The sequence below is a fragment of the Cibotium barometz genome, chromosome 10 (assembly GCF_041138505.1).
Source record: "Cibotium barometz isolate CiBa-2024 chromosome 10, ASM4113850v1, whole genome shotgun sequence".
Classification (NCBI taxonomy): domain Eukaryota; kingdom Viridiplantae; phylum Streptophyta; class Polypodiopsida; order Cyatheales; family Cibotiaceae; genus Cibotium; species Cibotium barometz.
The window spans coordinates 44,161,586-44,181,582 of NC_141055.1; the positions used below are offsets into that span (position 1 = coordinate 44,161,586).

Genomic DNA, 19,997 nt, shown 5'->3' on the forward strand with positions numbered 1-19,997 from the left:
AAGTTTTAATTATATTTTGCAAAATTTATAGAAAAATGCCTTCTCAAAATGGTCAATTTCCCCTTCAAATTACAAATGAGACCGGCTCAATAAAATGTATTTCCGGAAGGAGTTGGGTAAAATCATAAGGGGATGCCGCTTGCCAATGAAAAAGGGTAAGAAATGGCTTTAATAAAGAGATTCCATCGCCACCTGTTTTTGGATCATCGTTGTATAGACGTGGGCCAGTCGTTTAAGCCCCATGACCGCTTTGACCTAGCAGTGGGGATCTCGATTGTGAGGAGAGTTGAACATATCCATGGATCTCTTGCCAGATGCCACCTGCAAGTTGGCAACTTGTTTCTATATCTTTCAAACTTAGCATAACATTGTAATTTGATGTGTAAATGGACGCCCGTTGAAGTCAAAAAGTTGCTGCAAATATGCATGTGTGTGTGTGTGTGTGTGTGTGTGTGTGTGTGTGTGTGGGGGGGGGGGGGGGTGTGTGTGTGTGTGAGTGAGAGAGAGAGAGAGAGAGAGAGAGTGAGTCTTAACAAGCAAGAACAGCCTTGTGTGTTTTTTTTTTTGGGGGGGGGGGGGGGAGGGGGGGGGTGCGTATATCAACCACAAAGCATTTCCTATATCCTAAGCAATTGCCAAACTGTTGCTTCTGTGTGCAATCTCTGCTTCTTAAATTCTTACTCCTTATATTTTTTAAGTCCTCGGGGAATAATTGAGAGCCTGCCACTGAAAAACCAAAAAATAAACAAACAACGAAGCCTTTACTGACCACGAGCAACATCCTCCCACTCCTCGTGCACATATGCATAGCATCATCAAATTTGCATTTTATATTGGTAGGCATTATGTTTAGTTTCAGCTTGTGGAATCATAATCAATTTTGGTCCAACATCCTCCCACTCCACGTACATATGCACAGCATCATCAATCTTGCATTTTATATTGGGCATTATGTTTAGTTTCAGCTTGTGCAAGCCATCTAGATTTTGTGTTGGCATCTATATTTGAGTGAATTGAGGCGAAGCTTGTTCCACAGGAAAAGTCTCCTGCTTTCTAGTTTTCCCATCAAAGTATGAATGCCAAGGTCATCATTGCACTCGCAATTCCGCAACTCTCTTCTCTATATCCTGTTTGGTAAGAACCACATCCAATGAGTCTTGTGTTCCATTCATGTCAACGACTAACCTTGAGGCAATACCGTAATAAGCTTAAGATGACCACATTGCTAATCTATAGTATCCATTCACAAGGCTTTTGACTCCTGGAGTAGGCGCCTCAAAAAGAAGGCACCACTCAAAACATTGACGATTGAAGTGGTTGGTCAGGGGCAAGTATTGCACAGAGGCAATTCATGGGCTATCAAAAGCAATACATAAGTAGGTATGACTAATGCTAGGACATGCATCTTTTATTTGGCCAGATAGACCAGTGGATGTTCACGACTCTGAAACAGGGTGACCTTAACTTTTTACACAACATAGTGCCTGCATCTTTGTGAGTGCACCCACACACGTGCATGCGCGCGTGCATATGTTTGTGTTTGTGTGCGTGTGTGCGTGTGTGCGTTGAGAGAGAGAGAGAGAGAGAGAGAGCTGCATAAAAGAAAGCAAGGGCCAAATCATCAAAGAACCACCCAAAATTGGTATTAACAGCAGCTAAATGAAATTTAAATAGATGCAGAAAACAACTCACCTGCCTTATATAAAGTGTTAGTATCTTTGTGAGTGCACCCACACACGTGCATGCGCGCGTGCATATGTTTGTGTTTGTGTGCGTGTGTGCGTGTGTGCGTGTGTGCGTTGAGAGAGAGAGAGAGAGAGAGAGAGAGCTGCATAAAAGAAAGCAAGGGCCAAATCATCAAAGAACCACCCAAAATTGGTATTAACAGCAGCTAAATGAAATTTAAATAGATGCAGAAAACAACTCACCTGCCTTATATAAAGTGTTAGTATTAGGTTATTTTATAGCATCAACTGTATCTGCAGTTTCTCTCATCACCTGGAGCAAAATCTTGTTTTTGATTTGGCCTGGTAGACCTTCGGCTTAAACCATAATATGACTTCCCTGTTGAGGCCTGCAAGACTACTTGTTTTGTGGTTCCAGGGTTGTGGCCTTGCTTAAAAGCCCATGTTTCATCTTCATTGTGAGAAGAGGGCTTTAGTTTGCTTGCTTCTAAAGATGGCTGTGAATTAAACTCTTCAGAAGTTTTGGAGTTCCACCTTAGTTTCCCTGCTTCAAGTGATGGCTGGGAAGGGATATCTAACTCTTCAGAGACCGAGGAGTGCCACCTTAGCTTGCGATGATCGGCCCTGTTTGCGTGGGTTGGAGGGTCCCCAACTCCATAACCGGACTGACCTTCCCTATGAGAAGGCATCTTAACTGAGCTCGATGTAGGAGACGCTTCATCAGGTTGTGAAAAAATATCAGACTCTTCGGAAGTTGAGGAGTGCCACCTTAGCTTTCGACAGGTGGCTGGCTTCTGGTAGCTGTCATTGTCAACAATAGGACTCATAATCGAACCATCACTCCTGATGCCTGTATTCGCGGCACTGGCATGGCTTCTAACAGGTGATTTAGAGCTCCAAATAGACAAATCCACTGACTCTGCATAATCATCAAACTGGGGATTTTGAGAGTGTCCCGGTACATCACTCTGGATAGAATTGGTTACCAAGTTTGAGTGTTGATAAGAGCTGCTCGAGCTCTTCTGACGAAAGACGTCCATTGACCCTGCATAATACTCAAGGTGCATGCTTTCAGACGAATCCTTCTGTACATTCCTCTGTATAACAGAGTTTGACCTCTCATGTACAGAGTCATCTGAACCTTGTTCTGTGAAAGGGCTGAATGTTGACATTGATTTCTTTGGCTTGTTGAAAGATGCCCTTTTGACTACCTGTCCATAATCCTCTCTAGCCATTGCTGCTCTGCCCTTGGTATAAAAAGATGGCTCTTCTTCACTGGAGTCATCACTACTATAATCAAACAGCACACATTTTTCTTCTTGATAAAATTCTGTGTGAGCAAAGCTGCTTTCCTGCTTCCTAGTAGAGCTCGATTCATGTTTCTTTACACCTTCATTGTAGGGCTCTGGAAACCTTCTGATCGAGGTTTTTATGAACGCTTCATTTGATCCTAACTCATGATTACCACTTACTTCTTCATGTTCCAGATCACGGGTACCTAACCAGTTGGGATCATTTCTTAAACTTTGGGTGGCCTCATCCTGCACATGTGAAGAGACACATGCTTCTGCTTTTGTGTTTAGCATTTCTGCACGTATTGAAGTCTGCATAGACTTATCTGAACTTGAGGTTTTCTCAGAATCCACATACTTGAATGCATCCTCAATCCTATCTGAACTTGAACCTGCCCTTGTCCGTGGCACTTGGTGGTGCACCGTGGTGTGCATTACGTCACTGAACAAGTTTACATCACCGTGGTTCAATTCACTCTCAACCTTACCAGCTTTTCCCCTCAGATGTTCTCTCTCAAAAGAATGCTCCGAATTCATCCCTTTAGAAGTGCCTTCGATGACTTTGTAGTTCTCTCTCTTTCCTGAGCTAAAACTCGACTTCAAGGACTGTCCGCTTTGTAGGCTATTAGCATCCACCATCTTCCTATCTGCCCTCTTTATGGAGTTCGAGCGTACCATGTCAATAGCAGCTTTTGCTGCTTCCGCAGCACGGGATGCTGATACAAATGCAGCCTCTGCTGCAGTTTCTAGATCTTCAAACTCAGGCTCTGCTTTCATTTTCTCCGCCCGAGTTAACTCAGGTGGAAGTATACTGGTGCGTCTGGTGGAATTTCCTTCTGAATGCTCCTGCAAGGTCCACTGATCCTCCTGATTTTTTGAGGTGCTCTCTTTTGTTTGGTGTCTGGTATGGGGACTGATCGTGTTATGGTTCCAGCTTCCTTCTCCCTTCTCTTTTGACCTCTGTGGAGAAGAAAAATTCTCATAGTTTGGTGCATCTTTTGATGCCCTCAGATCTTGTGCTCCTGTCAGCTGTCTGGCATATTTATCATAAGCACTATTCCTTTCCTGCTCCACACCCTTGAAAATCTTGTCTGTTTCTTCCGCTTGCTCAATGACATCAGAGACATTTTTGTAGTCCATTCTGCCTTCTTGTTTTGCCGATGCATAAGGGTCTGATTTGGGACTCAGTGTGCCATGATCTGGTTTTAAATGAACCCCTGAGTTGCCCGGGCTTTTGTGATCCTCCTTTCTCCCATCTGTGGCGATTTGGGAAGAAGTTTTCTGATCCCTCACAGCATGATCTGTTGCCTTTGATTCTGTATCGGTATCGATCTCATGATTTGCGATTGAATGCACATCATGGGGGAGCAGATCGAGCGAGGACACCTTTGCCTTCCAAGAAGTGGCTGGTGAAGGGCTATTAGTATTATGTGCTGCTGAGCTTCCATCACGATGCAGAGAGATGGAATCAGGAACTGTGGGCCCTATTTTTTGACTTGCACTCTTTGGTCTATCCTGCACAATAACCATAAAAACAAAGTGATGTCTGGATCAGATGGCAAGAAGATAAATCACGCCAGCGAGATGTCAAACTAAGCTGGCCTACAACATACAGAATGAAGTGTATCTATGTACCAGGCCAACCCTGATTGCATGTGAAACTTACAAGCAAATCTCCCTTGCCCTTGAAGCTAGCCGCGACAGCCTTTTGGTAATTCCAGTCAATCTTGCGCTCTACAGCTATCTCTTTCAATAATTTCAGCCTTGTATCAGAATTTGGAGAAAGTGATGATAGTTTTTTAATAATCTGCAGGGTTCATTTTTCAACAAGATAACAATCAATGTTAAAACCTGAAAAATAGGATATTATTCCAAGCTTAATGTGATGTGGCACTGTGTCCTTTCCCAACTTGCCAACCAATGTTTTCCAACATTGCTGTCAAAGGGGTTGGAAAGGGTGAGCTAGCAAGTTTGAATGCACACATCTCAACGGGGTTGGCATTGGCTCCTCCCGGGAGAACGGGAGTTGTGACCTTCCAATGCTAAGTTTTGACAATTATGATCATGACTGAAAGCTTCACAGACTGACAGGCTTTCCTCAATAGGTTCTTGGCAGAAATACAGCCGTGTGAAGAAAGAGGTAAGCATGAAACAAGATGTAACTGGGATCACCTGCGTATCAACGCTGCAATCCGGTCGCAGCTCTAATGCCGTAACAGAAAATTCGGCTCCATACTTTGACGTGAAAACTTCCCGGACTTTTTGTAACTCCTGAAGATCCCCACATCTTGGTGCAGCATAAATCAAGCTTGCAATTGCTTCCTTCAAGTCAGAAGGGCATTCCCTGCGATGCCAAGGGACGAGAGTTTCAATGAAACTGAAACAAGAGTCTTAGTACACATTTTAGCATAATTCATGCATGCATACACCCTGCCTGTCCGCCCTGTGCACAAGCACATGCATGCACACATGTATACCATGTGCAAATGTCTTGTCATTTGCATGAAGAAAGATAGTAAACTAGTTACTTCTGGGATCTTATGGTCGCCATGCGGTTGATGATCAGCTGGCAATATTGTTCTAGCAAATCATAAGCAGCCACTATATTCTCTTCCCTGAAGACATGCTCCACCTGCATACATAAAAGATCCCAGTGAGAATAATATGAGCAAAATGCGCGATGTTCAGCTGGTTCTACTGACTCTGATGTTAAGTTCAAGTCTTCTGGTAGTATGTTATGGAAATGAGATTACCCGAACTTTCGCGCTGTCGTCTTGACCTTTTTCAAGAAGTTTAGCAACATCGTCGCGTGATTGCTTAGCGATGATGGATCGCTTGTTCCTCAAAATTTTGATACGTTGGAGTGTAACCTGAAGCAGGTTTTTGCTGAAGGAATGGCAAGTACAGATAGCGATTTGTCAGAGTAGCAATAAAATCAATAAAAAAAGAGTTTGCTTTCTAGTGATTAATTCGAGATTTTATTTTTTTTGCGGGGGGGGAGGGAGGGGGAGGGAGGAGAGAGAGATGTATGTCTCACCACTTAGATGAATCAAAGCTCTTCTTTAAGAAGGAACTCATCTGGATGCTCTGTTTTCAGTGCCAAAAATCTGCTATTTGCTGTTGATCTTATCAAAGGCAGTCAATCAAGAGATTTATTTGAGTTTGGCAAGAGATGTAAACTGATTTAAATTTTCTGAATGAAAAAAAGAAAGAGAGTAAAGGATCTTGGAAAAAGCTCTGAAGCAGTTGGAAAACGCTGGTTTTGGACATATAGAGGGGTGGTAGCAGATGAGAAATTTTCAGGGAAAGCTATATAAGAAATAAAATTGCAGCTAATTCTGCTGCATTGGAGGGATCCTGTGGAACCCTAGGAGCTTAACAGAAAACCTAAAAACTTAAGCCCTTATACAGAGAGATGGCGAAATCCTGGAAAACCTCGAAGAATTCGCGTGTACTCTCGGGAATATCGAAGGGAAAACCTGTAAAAAATGGATCAAAGAGCTACGCAGATAAGGGAAAGTTGAGGGAAAATTTTTAAAAAAAGGTTAGATTCCGTGGCATAAACGTGTCTTAGCTTGCCGACAGTGAGGTCTTCTACAGAAACAAAGAAAAAATCAAAGAAGACACAGGAAGCTCACTTGCACAGACGAACTGTTTGCGTGTTGACCAGGCGTGATTATTTTAATCCGCTGATTCGCTTCTCTCTGTCTTCTTTCTGACCTCAAGCTTCCATGGCCGTTTTATGCACTCACTTCCCTTCCTCAAGCTTCCATGGCCGTTTTATGCACTCACTTCCCTTCCTCAAGCATCCTACGCGTTATGCCTGGTCTCAAGTTTTCATGACATTCTTCCCTTGTGTTAACTCAACACAGCCTTATGGCTCAAGGTTGGATCTCCTTATTATGTCTGATCTCAAGCTTTCATGGCATTCTTCTCTAAATGAAAATGTCCAGCTCTCTCTCTCTCTCTCTCTCACACACACACACACGTTTTCAGCCCTAATTCTTCTGCAATTCCGAATTCGCTAATCTCCTCTGCAAACCCTAATCTTCTTGCAAATTCGAATCTTTTGATCTGCCAACTGTTTCAAGCCCTAATCTTCTCTTTGAAAGACCACATTCTTCTCCTGCAAATCCAAAAAACCCGCAGTTCGTGTGTTTGTATTTCTTGCTTAACCTTCTGTGTGTCACATGAGCATCAGCTTCCGCCTGCTGGGCGTATGTCTTTTCTTGTTTTGTTTTGTTTTTCCCGCGTTTCCGCCTGCGTTTGAGGAGAAGCTGGTGCGGTGGTCGTGGTGTTTCCAATTCGGGAGGAAGAGGGAGGGAGACGGAGACGGAGACGGAGACGGAGACGAAGACGAAGGGAAGCGGGGGAAGCCTACAAGTCAGACCTCAACGTGATAAGCTTACCTTTGGGCATGATTCCATGTTCCAAAATCAACATAAATACTTTTTTTAATCCATTAAGTTTTTAAGTTTAAACGAACTTACTTAGATCCTTTTTTTAGTACCCCTCTCTCTCTCTCCTTTTTTTAGTACCCATCTCTCTCTCCTCTCTCTCTCTCACATTAATAGAACTCAACACAATTAAGAAAACGTTCACCACCTACATGAATCAAAATTAATAGCTTGAATTCACTCTAACATGTGGCTCATTAGCTCCCTCTAACCTAACCGAGTATGGGATCCTCAACTATGATGTTTTATGCTCTTCAAGGATGCTTTCACAACAAGTAGCCATAGTGACTCCGGATTGGTTAGTCATGCTAAGTAGGGTTTAAAACTAGGGTTGACTAAGTAGTAAGGGCCCTCTTCCATGACTATTTAATTAGCTTTCACTAGAAGTGCACTTCAAATGAGAGTCCCTAAGTCTATGTGGGACATCAAAGCTAGGGTGTACGTTCTTTCCAGTGCTCGCGAAAAACATTTTTCCCAACCAGTGGAAACAAGGAAAAGGTTGGAAAAACCTCAGTTTTATTGCAAAACATTCAGGAATTTTCCAATTTTATATTTGGAATTTATGAAAATTGACAAGCTTTCTTCAAGGCAAGCCCAAATTTTGGCCGGATTTTTAAATTTCAGTCGGTGAAAAATACACTAAAGGCTGGATTTTCTTTCCACATTATCTCTAGGCTCTAGAGAGGCAAAATCTCAAAACATGAAATCATCATTAACTGCCCCTGTGTGTGTGTGTGTGTGTGTGAGAGAGAGAGAGAGAGAGAGGCCCACAATGATGGGAGATTTATGGTAGTTGCAATGGAGGTTTGTGGCAATTGCAGTGGAGGTTGAAACAATATCTGGGTGAGTCAACATCCTTACCGAGAAAGGTATTTAGAAGCATTTAGAGAGAGAGAGAGAGAGCGAGAGAGACCCACAAAGATGTGGTGGTTGCGTGAAGGTTGAAACATTAAGTAAGGGAAAGGTCTTCAGAAGCATTTAAAGTGAGGGAACCTAAGTGATTGAGCATCCTTATCTACTAAAGGTCTTTAGCGGCATTTAATGTAAAGCATTTAAAGTGAAGACTCCTTCAACTCATTTCACAAAAGGGAAACTAGGTTGTCCTAGGAAGGCATGCCAAAAAGAGGCTTTTCTCTCCTCTTTCAATTATTGAACAAGAGAACGACCTTGCCTTTTTTGGAGAGAGAGAGAGAGAGAGAGAGAGAGAGTCATATCCAAGCCAATGGACCACAAATGGTCCATACGATGATGCCAAAGTGTTGGAAATGGAACTTGAACTTGGGAATGAGACATAGTTAAATTTTTAATGTGTACGATTATAGAATTAAATTTGTTAATATTGTTTAGACTTGATATAAAATTTATGTATACAATCATGGAACTAACTTGATTAATATTGTTTAGAATGGATATACAATTTGTGGACACAATGATGGAACTAACTCTACAAACATTGTTTAGAATGGATTTGTGTATACAATCATGGAATTAACTCTACTAATGTTGTTTTTTCGAATGATTATATTATAAGAATTGGTAACTTTATATAGGTACAAATCTTTGAGTTTTTCTCTCCTCTTTCAATAATTGAACAAGAAAACAAGGTTGCCTTTTTTTTTGAGAGAGAGAGAGAGATCCAAGCCAATGGACCACATATGGCCCAAACAATGATGCCAAAGTGTAAGAAATGGAACTGATGCCAACCTTGGGAATGAGAGAGGATTAGATCTTTAATTTGCATATACAATTATAGAATCAAATCCATTAAATATTGTTTAGAATGGATATACAATTTGTGTATACAATCATAGAATTAACTCTACTAATATTGTTGAGAATGAATATGTTATAAGAATTGATGACTTTATGATCTTACATTGTTCACTAAAAACACAAATTATGAATATATTATAAGAATTGATAACTTTATGTAGGTTCAAACCTTACAGTGTTCGCTAAAACACAAATTATGTATATAAAAAGGATGTGAATTGATAACTTTATGTACATTCAAATCTTACAATGTTCACTAAAAACAAAAATTATGAAATAAAAAGGATGTGAATTGTTTTACGTGTAAGTTAAAAAAATCAGCTTTAAGGTCACTAGTATTGACATGAATAGGAAAGGGCCTTAGGTGGTGGGGCTCCTACAACCTTAGTTAATTGAGCAAGGCAAAAAACTCCCTTGAGATGGATATTTGTGACTCTATGCTCAATCATGGGTATCTTGATTTGGCAATTAAACCATTGTATAATTTAAGCTTTCTTGCAAGCTAGAGCCCACTCTAACTCAACTTGCCGAGTTACATCAGTATACTTTGCACCTAGTCAAATGGGAACTCCTATAGCTACGATGGTTAGTATATAAACATCCACAAGGGTTACATCAACTTTTTTAAAAAAGGAGGGATTAAATTGGAGAGCTCAAATATTGGAATACTATAAAGGGGAATTTACATTTCGGAATAGCCTCATATTATGTACAAAGCATCCCTCGCACCATTTGTATGATCTGTAACATTACTTTTCATCCATTTTGGAACGAGGTTCTTATATCATCCATTGCATCATTTTGGCACATCCAACCTTGACAAATTAAGAATTGGTGAAGCATGATGAAGAAGAGAGAGATCATGTGCATGTTGTGCACATGTATGCACGTACACACACGCACGCACTCACACACACACACGCACGCACGCACACATAGAGGAATGTGTTCTTCTTTGGGTATTTTTAAAACATTTTAACTTAGAGCAAAATAATTGAACACTACTAAGTTGTATTTGCAAAAGGTTAGCCAAAACAAAAAAAAGCATGTGGCTCGTTGATGACTCAAACATCCTTATCTCTATGCCCACCCACATCCTTATCTCTATGCCCACCCCACGTTTCTCCTATTCCCTTGTTTCCCTTTTTCCAACTTTGCATACATGATACATACTAGACACCCCTTATAAAAAGCATTTAAAATGAGCAAAATGAGAAATCTTTATTATTTGTTTTAATCATGAAGCTCATTCATTATATAATGGATTCTTGTGCATATTCATTGAACTTGCTTACAATACTAAAATTGAAAAGTGGCATACTACACAAGAAGATATATAGATACATAGTCTCTCTCTCTCTCTCTCTCTCTCTCTCTCTCTCTCTCTCTCTCTCTCTCTCTCTCATGTGTGTGCACAATTCTTTCAAAATTATATTAATTGAACTTGCTTACAGTATTAAAATTGAAAAGAGTGGCACACTACACAAGAAGGTATGTGTGTGTGTGTGTGTGTGTGTGTGTGTGTGTGTGTGTACATATGTATATGTATGTATGTATGTATGTATTTTTTTATACACACACACACATATATATGTATATATGTCTATACACACACACATGTAGATCTCTCTCTCTCTCTCTCTCTCTCTCTCTCTCTCTCTCTCTCTCTCTCTCTCTCTCTCTCTCTCTTATTTCTTGATGCAAGTTTCCATTATATCTACATGGAGATCTTAAAAAGTGCAAATGTTTTAGGCCTTTTGAATGTTGAATACCATTAGTTCTCTTTAATGGACACTCCATTGAGATTTCCAAAAGTGCCAATGTTTAATTATGTCATGAGAATATATTTTAAGTCCTCTACAAAAATATTATTTATCCCCTCTTGAGTAATTTGGGGACGCCTAGATTACTCTTGCGTCATGCCGGCTAGGTTAATATCGTGGGTGACACCACTATAAATATTAATACGTGCGGTATATGACGTATGTTTGAGGCCACCTATGATTATTTCAGTTAGGTTTGTATGGCAGGGTGATTCCTGGGGTACTTACGCCTGGTAGTCATGAGTTGGTGATGATTTGTGCCTGTTTAATATTTGTGGGATTAATTTAATAATTAATTGGGCTTATATTTTCAGGTGATGAAGACTATGGGAATTGAAGAGTTTACTTTGGAAGATATGTCTTGGATCATCACATTTCATTTTTGACAAGCATAGTAGCTTGTAATCTTATTAAATGATTTTTCCATTTTGAACATTAGGAGAGATACATTTATTTTTGTGGAATTTATTAAAGCTTATGGCTTTACCCTAGTCCCAATTTGACACTCTATTTTTGTTAAAGAAGAGTGCCGTGCTCTCTAAAAAGCACATCTTGTATTTTGGGGGCTATGGCCTAATTTTGGTGAAAAGGAAAGCTAATAAAGAAATACTCTTGTGTGGGGAGAGGCCACGCACAAGAGGGGGGAAGATTGCACCCAATATGGTCTTTTTGGAGCTAAGTATTTTTGTTTAAGTGTTTAATTTTTCAATTGCTTTGATTTAGTTGAAGCTTACAAGCAATGGTTTTTATGATTGAATTAATTCTCTATCTTTCCACAATCAATTCCTAGAATAAGATTCCGGTTGCAGTGGTATCAGAGCTTGGGTTAGGAGATTTGTGGAGAAGGTAGGAAAGGGCTTCAACTTCTCAAAAATCAAGAAAGTGCAGGAATTTATCTAGTGGACAGAAGGGTGTTTTGCAGGTCTTTACCCAAAGGTCAAAGATTCAAAACTAGATCTACTCTCAAACCCACTCACCACCCTGCAAAACCATCCCTCTTTATCAAAAAGCGGTTTTCCCAAATACTCTGTGAAATCAGAATCTGACCGTATGGATGGAATCCTCATAGCCAAAAACCTCACGGGTAACTCTCAGAAATCAGAAAGCTTCAAGGTTGAGCAAACCTATAATGGATGGAGCAGATTCAGCATGTAAAGGCCATTAAAAAAACTCTCCAAAAAGAAAAACAAAGAAGAAGCGCCCGGCGCATCCTGCCGGTGCAAAACGGCGTGGAGAAGTGATAAAAAAAAAAGGGGTTTAATCCCATAAGCTAATCATCTCCATAATCTTAATCTCTCTCTAATCAATCTCACTTTTCCCAATCCCTATGCAAGTCACATCACTCCTTTTTCAACCTCTACTTTTCCCAATTTCCAAATTTGAGGAGAAATTCAAAGGTTTTACAATTCTGAAAATTTCTGGCTGCAGAAAAGTGATTTACAGGTTTTTAAAAGCTTGGAAATTGCCTAGAAAAGGCTAGAAAATTCCGAAATCACTTCTGAAAAATTCTGAAAATTTCAGAAAAAATATTACAGAGTTTGGGCAAGGTTTACAGGACTGTTTCAGCAGGTTTCAAAGTGCAGAAAAATTATTTCATCAACAATTCGACTAGCCCAAGACTCTTGAATCACGCGGAATCGTTCGGGATTTGTTTGAGGCGACGAGAATTCAATTCAGCCATTGAACAACGTCTTGTTCAGCTTCAACCAAGATCGAATTGCGGGAGAAAAATAAGATAAGTACTCATTTTTGCTTTATTTATTTACATCAAATAAAGTAAAATTTTATTTATCTACATCATTTGCACAAGCACTATGGCCGATTTGCCTATCTTGCCATCAATTCAAGAGCAACTCCTTTCTTTACAACATCAAATTGTAGAAGAAAGAGAGAAGCGTATTGAATTGGAGAGACAGCTCTCAAATCGTAGACGCAAGCGTGACTCTTCGCTATCTTTTGATGACGAAGATGACACTATTCAAAGGGCTGTAAATGCTACATTGCAAGCACAAAGGTCACAAAAAGAATCCAAGATTAGTCGGAAAGCTTTCACATTTCAAAATTATGATGGAAAGAAGGATGCTAGGGTCATTTTAGCTTGGCTTAGTCAACTAGATGACTATTTTTCTGGAGAAAAATTTTCAGAGAAAGATAAGATTAAATGTGCAGTCAATCATATGGTAGACAGTGCAGCTTTTATGGTGGAGTGTAGTAAAGCAAGGTCATGACAAGCCAGACTCTTGGAAAAGATTTCAACGGCTGGTCAAAAAGTACTTTTTACCCTCACAATTCAAGTCCAAAGTTAGGCACCAATGGGACACTTTGCATCAATTGGAAAAGGAAACTATGTCACAGTATGTAGAAAAGTTTTGGAATACTTTATTACAGATGCAGGTTGTGGATAGAGTTAGTGAGAAGGATCAAAAAAGGAAGTTCATATCGGGCCTTAGATCTACCATTAGGGCCGATGTGAATATGTTTCGACCTCATTCACTATCTTCTGCAATATCCTTGGCAACTAATTCAGAACGTAAAAATGGTTTTCCTAAAGAGAATAAAGCACATGAGGGTACTTCTTCTAAACCATTTACTAAATCTTTTTATGCTTCAAAGAAGATGTATAAACCAGGTTATGACAAAGGCAAAGACGAGGCTAAAGGCAACCTGAGTACCAATAAGAAAGTCAATGGTGGCAAACCGAAGACATCGCCTATCAAATGTTTCAAGTGCCACAAAGAAGGTCACATAGCACCGAATTGTCCGGAGCGTACCAAGAATTCAACACCAGCAGCAGCAGCTCGAGTCAACATGATTGAAGAAGACGACAATGAAGAAGAATCATTCGAGCAAGAGGGTAATTCCGATCCAGATTACTCAGAACAAGAAGGTAAACCTCATGTTCATTCTTTGCTTAAAATAAAAGGAACGATAAATGGACATGAAGTTCTTATTTTGCATGATGATGGTAGTACACATGATTTCATTTCTGAAAAGGTACTTAGAGCATTAAATCTTCATTCTTTACCTACGCACTATAAAGTCAAAGCAGCATTTACTGGAACAAAGTACAATTGCATGCAAGTAGTGAAAGATTTGGATTTATGCATCAAACCTTTAACAGAAAAAAGGGATTTCTTAGTTGCACCTTTACAAGGGGTAGATATAATTTTGGGTATGCCTTGGAGACACAAACACAATCCTATGATAGACTATGACACTCATAGTATTTCTCTAAGGAAGAACAATGAAAATATTATCCTCCAGTGTCAAGTCAAAGGAGAAATGAGTCCTTTGTTGAGTCACACTCAAGCAAAGAGAGCTCTAAGAAAAAGAGACAAGAATTATATGGTATGGGTTAACCAGCTTGATGCTGAGTTGGACACATTCAAAAGACCAAAGTTTGACTCTTTTATCTCCAAATTTAGTGACTGTTTCATGGAAGATCTGCCTCCAGGATTACCTAAGTCTAGGCCTGAGGATCATAGCATTGATTATTGCCTGGAAATTCCCCGCCTTGTAAAGCTCCCTATAGAGTCAACAATTTAGAGCAAAGAGAAATCCAAAGCCAAATAGAAGACTTGCTAGAGAGAGGTCTTATTTGACCTAGTAGTTCACCTTTTGGAGCTCCAGTACTTCTTGTTAAGAAGAAGAACGGAACTTACCGAATGTGTGTAGACTATCGTGCATTGAATAAGATTACTGTCAAGAACAGATATCCTATTCCTAGGGTAGATGATCTTCTTGATAAGCTTAGAGGATCAAAGGTCTTTAGCAAGATTGACCTAAAGTCTGGGTATCATCAAGTCCGTATGACTCAATCTGACATATTCAAGACAGCTTTTAGAACCCAAACTGGTCATTATGAGTTTTTGGTTATGCCATTTGGTTTGACCAATGCTCCAGCTACTTTCAGCCGTATGATGAATCGTATATTCCTTAAGTTTCAAAGTTTTGTTATAGTGTTCTTTGATGACATTCTTGTTTTTAGCAAGGATCGACAAGAACATGAACAACACTTGGAACAAGTGTTCAAACTTTTGAGAGAAAATGAATTGTATGTCAATCCTGAAAAGAGTTCTTTCTTTCAAGAGGAGATTGAATACTTAGGACATATAGTCTCGGCCGAAGGGATTCGTGTAGATCCTAAGAAAATTGAGTGTATTGCTTCTTGGCCTACGCCTAGAAACATACATGATCTTAGATCTTTTCTTGGCTTATGTAGTTATTATAGGAAGTTCGTCAAGAATTTTGCTTGTATTGCCAATCCTTTGACTGAACTCCTTAAGAAAGCTACAAATTTCAATTGGACTGAAAAGCAAGATAAATCTTTTGCAACACTCAAGAATGCTTTAACACAAGCACCAGTTCTTACACTACCTGATTTTCAAAGACCATTCTTTATAGTAGTGACTGATGCTAGTGGCAAAGGATTTGGAGCTGTTCTTATGCAAGACAACCATCCTATTGCATATCAAAGTAGAAAGCTTAAGCCTGCAGAGCAAAATTATAGCACTTATGATAAGGAATTAGCAGCAGTAGTACATGCTTTGAAAATTTGGAAGCATTACCTAATGGGCTCTGAATTTCTTATCAAGACAGACCAACAAAGCATTAGGCATTTGCTTACGCAACCTCTTATTTCAGATAGACATATCAAATGGGTAGCTTTCATTCAAAGTTTCCAACCTATGATTCAATATCAACCTGGAAAAGAAAATGTTGTTGCCGATGCTTTGAGTCGAAGACCAAATATCAACAACATTTCTATAATTGAAAGTGAACCATTCGTTCTCATGAAAGAAACTTATGAAGTTGATCCAGATTTTTCTCAAATATGGATCAAATTGCGTGAAAACAATTGGACACCTCAAGGAAGTTATTCACATAATGATGGCTATCTTTTCTTTGAGAAAAGATTGTGTGTTACTCAACCTTACAGACAACTTGTCTTGGAAGAGATGCACCAACCACCATTTGTGGGACATAGAGGAGTTTCCGCAACACTTCAAGTAGTTTCTCGAGAATTCTATTGGCCCCATTTGAAGAATGATGTAGCTAAGTTTGTAGCTGAATGTAACATTTGTCAAACAATCAAAAGCTACAAAGGCAAAGCTTTAGGATTGCTTATGCCTCTACCTATTCCTGATAGACCATGGGAACAAGTGTCTATGGACTTCATTACTGGCTTCCCTACTACTTCCAGTCACCATGACATGATTTGGACAATAGTGGACAGATTTAGTAAGCAAGCCTATTTCATTCCATCTAAAAAGACACTAACTTCTCAGCAAGCCGCGAACATATTTGTTAAGCAAATTTTTGTTCATCATGGTCTACCCAAAGTGATAGTTTCTGATAGAGATTCTAAATTTTGTAGTCACTTTTGGGTTGCTCTTTTCTCAAACTTAGGCACTAAGTTAGATTTTTCCACGGCATTCCATCCGGAATCAAATGGACAAACCGAAGTTACAAATAGCACTATCTTAGATATGCTTAGAGCCTATGTTTCCCAGCAACCTAGTGCATGGGATAAGTACATACACCTACTCCAATTTGCTTATAATAATACTCCTCATACTGCTACTGGTCGAGCACCATTTGAGATCATCTATGGAAGAGCATTGCCTATTCCGGCTACTAGACTCTCTCATAAAATAGAAGCAGCCGACCAATATGTTAGAGACTTTGACCGCATTCTATCTGAAGTGCGTGATTGTATTCAAAGAGCTCAAGAGAAGTATACATCTCAAGCAAATAGGAAGCGCAAAGATTTTTCATTTCAAGAAGGTGATTATGTACTCTTGAGAATTGAAAAGCGTCGATTAAAGAGTGTGGAAAAATTCCCTGCAGTGAAGCTAGCGCCTAGATATTATGGGCCATTTAAAATCCTTCAAAAGATTAATGATGTGGCCTATAGACTAGAGTTTCCATCTAATTGGAATATCCACAATTCTTTTCATATCCATCTCTTGAAACCTTTTCGAGGAACACTTCCTACTCACCCAACATATGAGGAACCACCTCTTATTGAAGGAGAGGAAGAAGTATTAATTCCTGATGCTATCATTGACCAAGAGATAACAACAACAAGAACAGGTAATCAATACTTTAAGTATCTTTTGACATTTAAGAATCATCCACAAGAAGATGCTAAATGGATGCCTGAGAAATTTTTTCGAGTTTACCCTGAAATTCTTCATTCTTTTCAAACCCAGCAAATCCGCAATTGAGGACAATTGCAAACTCAAGCAAGAGGGATGTCATGAGAATATATTTTAAGTCCTCTACAAAAATATTATTTATCCCCTCTTGAGTAATTTGGGGACGCCTAGATTACTCTTGCGTCATGCCGGCTAGGTTAATATCGTGGGTGACACCACTATAAATATTAATACGTGCGGTATATGACGTATGTTTGAGGCCACCTATGATTATTTCAGTTAGGTTTGTATGGCAGGGTGATTCCTGGGGTACTTACGCCTGGTAGTCATGAGTTGGTGATGATTTGTGCCTGTTTAATATTTGTGGGATTAATTTAATAATTAATTGGGCTTATATTTTCAGGTGATGAAGACTATGGGAATTGAAGAGTTTACTTTGGAAGATATGTCTTGGATCATCACATTTCATTTTTGACAAGCATAGTAGCTTGTAATCTTATTAAATGATTTTTCCATTTTGAACATTAGGAGAGATACATTTATTTTTGTGGAATTTATTAAAGCTTATGGCTTTACCCTAGTCCCAATTTGACACTCTATTTTTGTTAAAGAAGAGTGCCGTGCTCTCTAAAAAGCACATCTTGTATTTTGGGGGCTATGGCCTAATTTTGGTGAAAAGGAAAGCTAATAAAGAAATACTCTTGTGTGGGGAGAGGCCACGCACAAGAGGGGGGAAGATTGCACCCAATATGGTCTTTTTGGAGCTAAGTATTTTTGTTTAAGTGTTTAATTTTTCAATTGCTTTGATTTAGTTGAAGCTTACAAGCAATGGTTTTTATGATTGAATTAATTCTCTATCTTTCCACAATCAATTCCTAGAATAAGATTCCGGTTGCAAATTACTTTTTTTGGGGAGCATGTAATGTTGCAACACATGATATTCTTTATCTTTTGTTTCCTCTATGTACAAGAAATTGAGGTAACATATAGATCTATGCACAAGAAATTTTGGTAGCATATCGTTGCAAGAGAAGCCTTAACAGATTTAGGTCCTAGTGATCTTTAGCATATAGTTTGCAAGATAAGCCTTAAGAGATTTAGGTCCTAGTGATTTCTCTATATATATATCAAAAAATAACAATAAAACTTATTTGATGTATTAATAAAATATTCAAATGATCATTCCATCAATGCTAGGTGTTATGCTTTTGTAAAGATAGCTAGGCACTCTTGGCATAAACAAGATAAAGCTTATGGATGATAATTTGGATAGACTTGTCAAAGATGACATTGGTGCAGAAGGAGTGGGCAACTAATGCTCCTACTTTGATGAGAGATTTTATCAAATTTATGGCCTTACCTTCCCCCGAGATCCTCTTCTCAAAGAAAAAGGGCCTCCCCATTTTATGGCCTTACCTTCCCCCAAGATCCTCTTCTCAAAGAAAAAGGGCCTCCCCATTTTATGGCCTTACCTTCCCCCGAGATCCTCTTCTCAAAGAAAAAGGGCCTCCCCATTTTATCTAATTCCTCATCTGAATCGTTTATCTTCCACCATGTCCTCTTCTTGAATTCTGGGATCTTTGATTGAATTGTAAGCCTATGCGATTTGCACTAATTTTATAAATGTTGAAGCCAATAAAGAAAGAAATGGAGATATCTACATTGATATATATTTATCTCAAATTAGGTGTTGAAGGTCATGTTGGGGGAGAAACTAAGCATACATGGTCTTATTATAATATGGCTCTTGTGCTCCATGTAATGAAAATTTACTTTTAACGAGGTGATAAGTGAGAAAGACAAAGTCTCCTTGAGGAATGCTTTTTTGAATCACCTTGCCTAGGAAAATGTATGAAACTTTAATCAACCTATTACCATTGGTTCTAACCATAGCCAAGAATGTTGCAAGTCACAAAGGAAAGAGGGATGTTTCTTACCTTTATCATTAGTAATGACATTCCTACTTCAATTGCGCTTATTGTGAAAGAGTTGGGAAGAAAGAAACGTGCAAAAACAATATTGTTATTTAGTTTAATATTTCATCTTCTGAATTCACAAAAAGAAAGTCAAGCAAGCAGTTGCTCACATTGAGATGGAAAAGGAAGGTAAAATGTTCTCTAAAAACACAAATATGACTAACTTCCTTAAGAAAATTGTGACCATAGAGGACATTGAAAGCAATACACAAGAGCACACACACCCTAGATGAGAAGATACCAAAGGAGAGGCCAAGATGGTTTTCTTACAATCACAAAGATGGACATAATACCAGGAGTGCCACTCCTCGTATTGGATTGACCAAGAAGTTCCATTACCAATTCAATTATTTGCTTTTCATCACCCTCTACTTCAAATTCTAGACATGATGGCAAGGCAAACACATTGCTTGGGAGGATTGTGTGATACTATGAAGAACCTTGTATATAATTAATGCAGGTAGCTAGTTTGGGATAGTCTCTGAATGGAAGGATGTCTCTCTAGTAATGCCCCCCCCACACACACACACACACACACAGAGCTCATGGACTGCATTTCCCTTTCTTAATGACTTGGAAGAGTATAAGAAAGCATGTATGTACATTGAATGCTTGTGCAAGAATCAACGCAGGACTATGCCTTTGAACGAAAAATCTCAAGCTACTTTAGAATCTTATGCCAATACCTATACTGGCGAATCTATACATGCTTATGCAAAAACAGGACTATGCCAATGGTAATTAAACAAATTAGAAACTCTATGCATTAAAAGTTTTTATGGATCTTTTGGTTGTTTTGAATGTGTCATGCAATAAAAAGACTATTACTT

General features: G+C 39.0%; 1 protein-coding gene and 1 long non-coding RNA gene across 3 annotated transcripts; one reads left to right on the plus strand and one right to left on the minus strand.

Annotated features, from left to right (window-relative positions):
* Window positions 1–1,856: 1,856 nt before the first annotated feature.
* Window positions 1,857–7,424, minus strand: LOC147634948 (uncharacterized). 2 transcript variants are annotated; one of them, XM_086804215.1, is made up of 8 exons: window positions 6,616–6,753; window positions 6,413–6,456; window positions 6,015–6,102; window positions 5,731–5,863; window positions 5,506–5,609; window positions 5,150–5,321; window positions 4,644–4,784; window positions 1,857–4,492 (listed from the first exon to the last, which is right to left on the minus strand). In XM_086804215.1, the coding sequence occupies exons 3-8, from the start codon at window positions 6,053–6,055 to the stop codon at window positions 1,970–1,972; spliced, it is 3,114 nt and encodes a 1,037-aa protein (XP_086660341.1). In that variant the 5' UTR covers window positions 6,056–6,102; window positions 6,413–6,456; window positions 6,616–6,753; the 3' UTR covers window positions 1,857–1,969. The 2 variants fall into 2 exon arrangements, with proteins under 2 accessions (XP_086660341.1, XP_086660340.1); XM_086804214.1 differs by having other exon boundaries at window positions 6,015–6,456; window positions 6,616–7,424.
* Window positions 7,425–13,602: 6,178 nt separating this feature from the next.
* LOC147634949 (uncharacterized) lies at window positions 13,603–17,653 on the plus strand. The gene is made up of 2 exons (XR_015266736.1): window positions 13,603–13,917; window positions 17,595–17,653. It is a non-coding gene; the product is annotated as an uncharacterized LOC147634949 (long non-coding RNA).
* The last annotated feature ends 2,344 nt before the right edge of the window (window positions 17,654–19,997 follow it).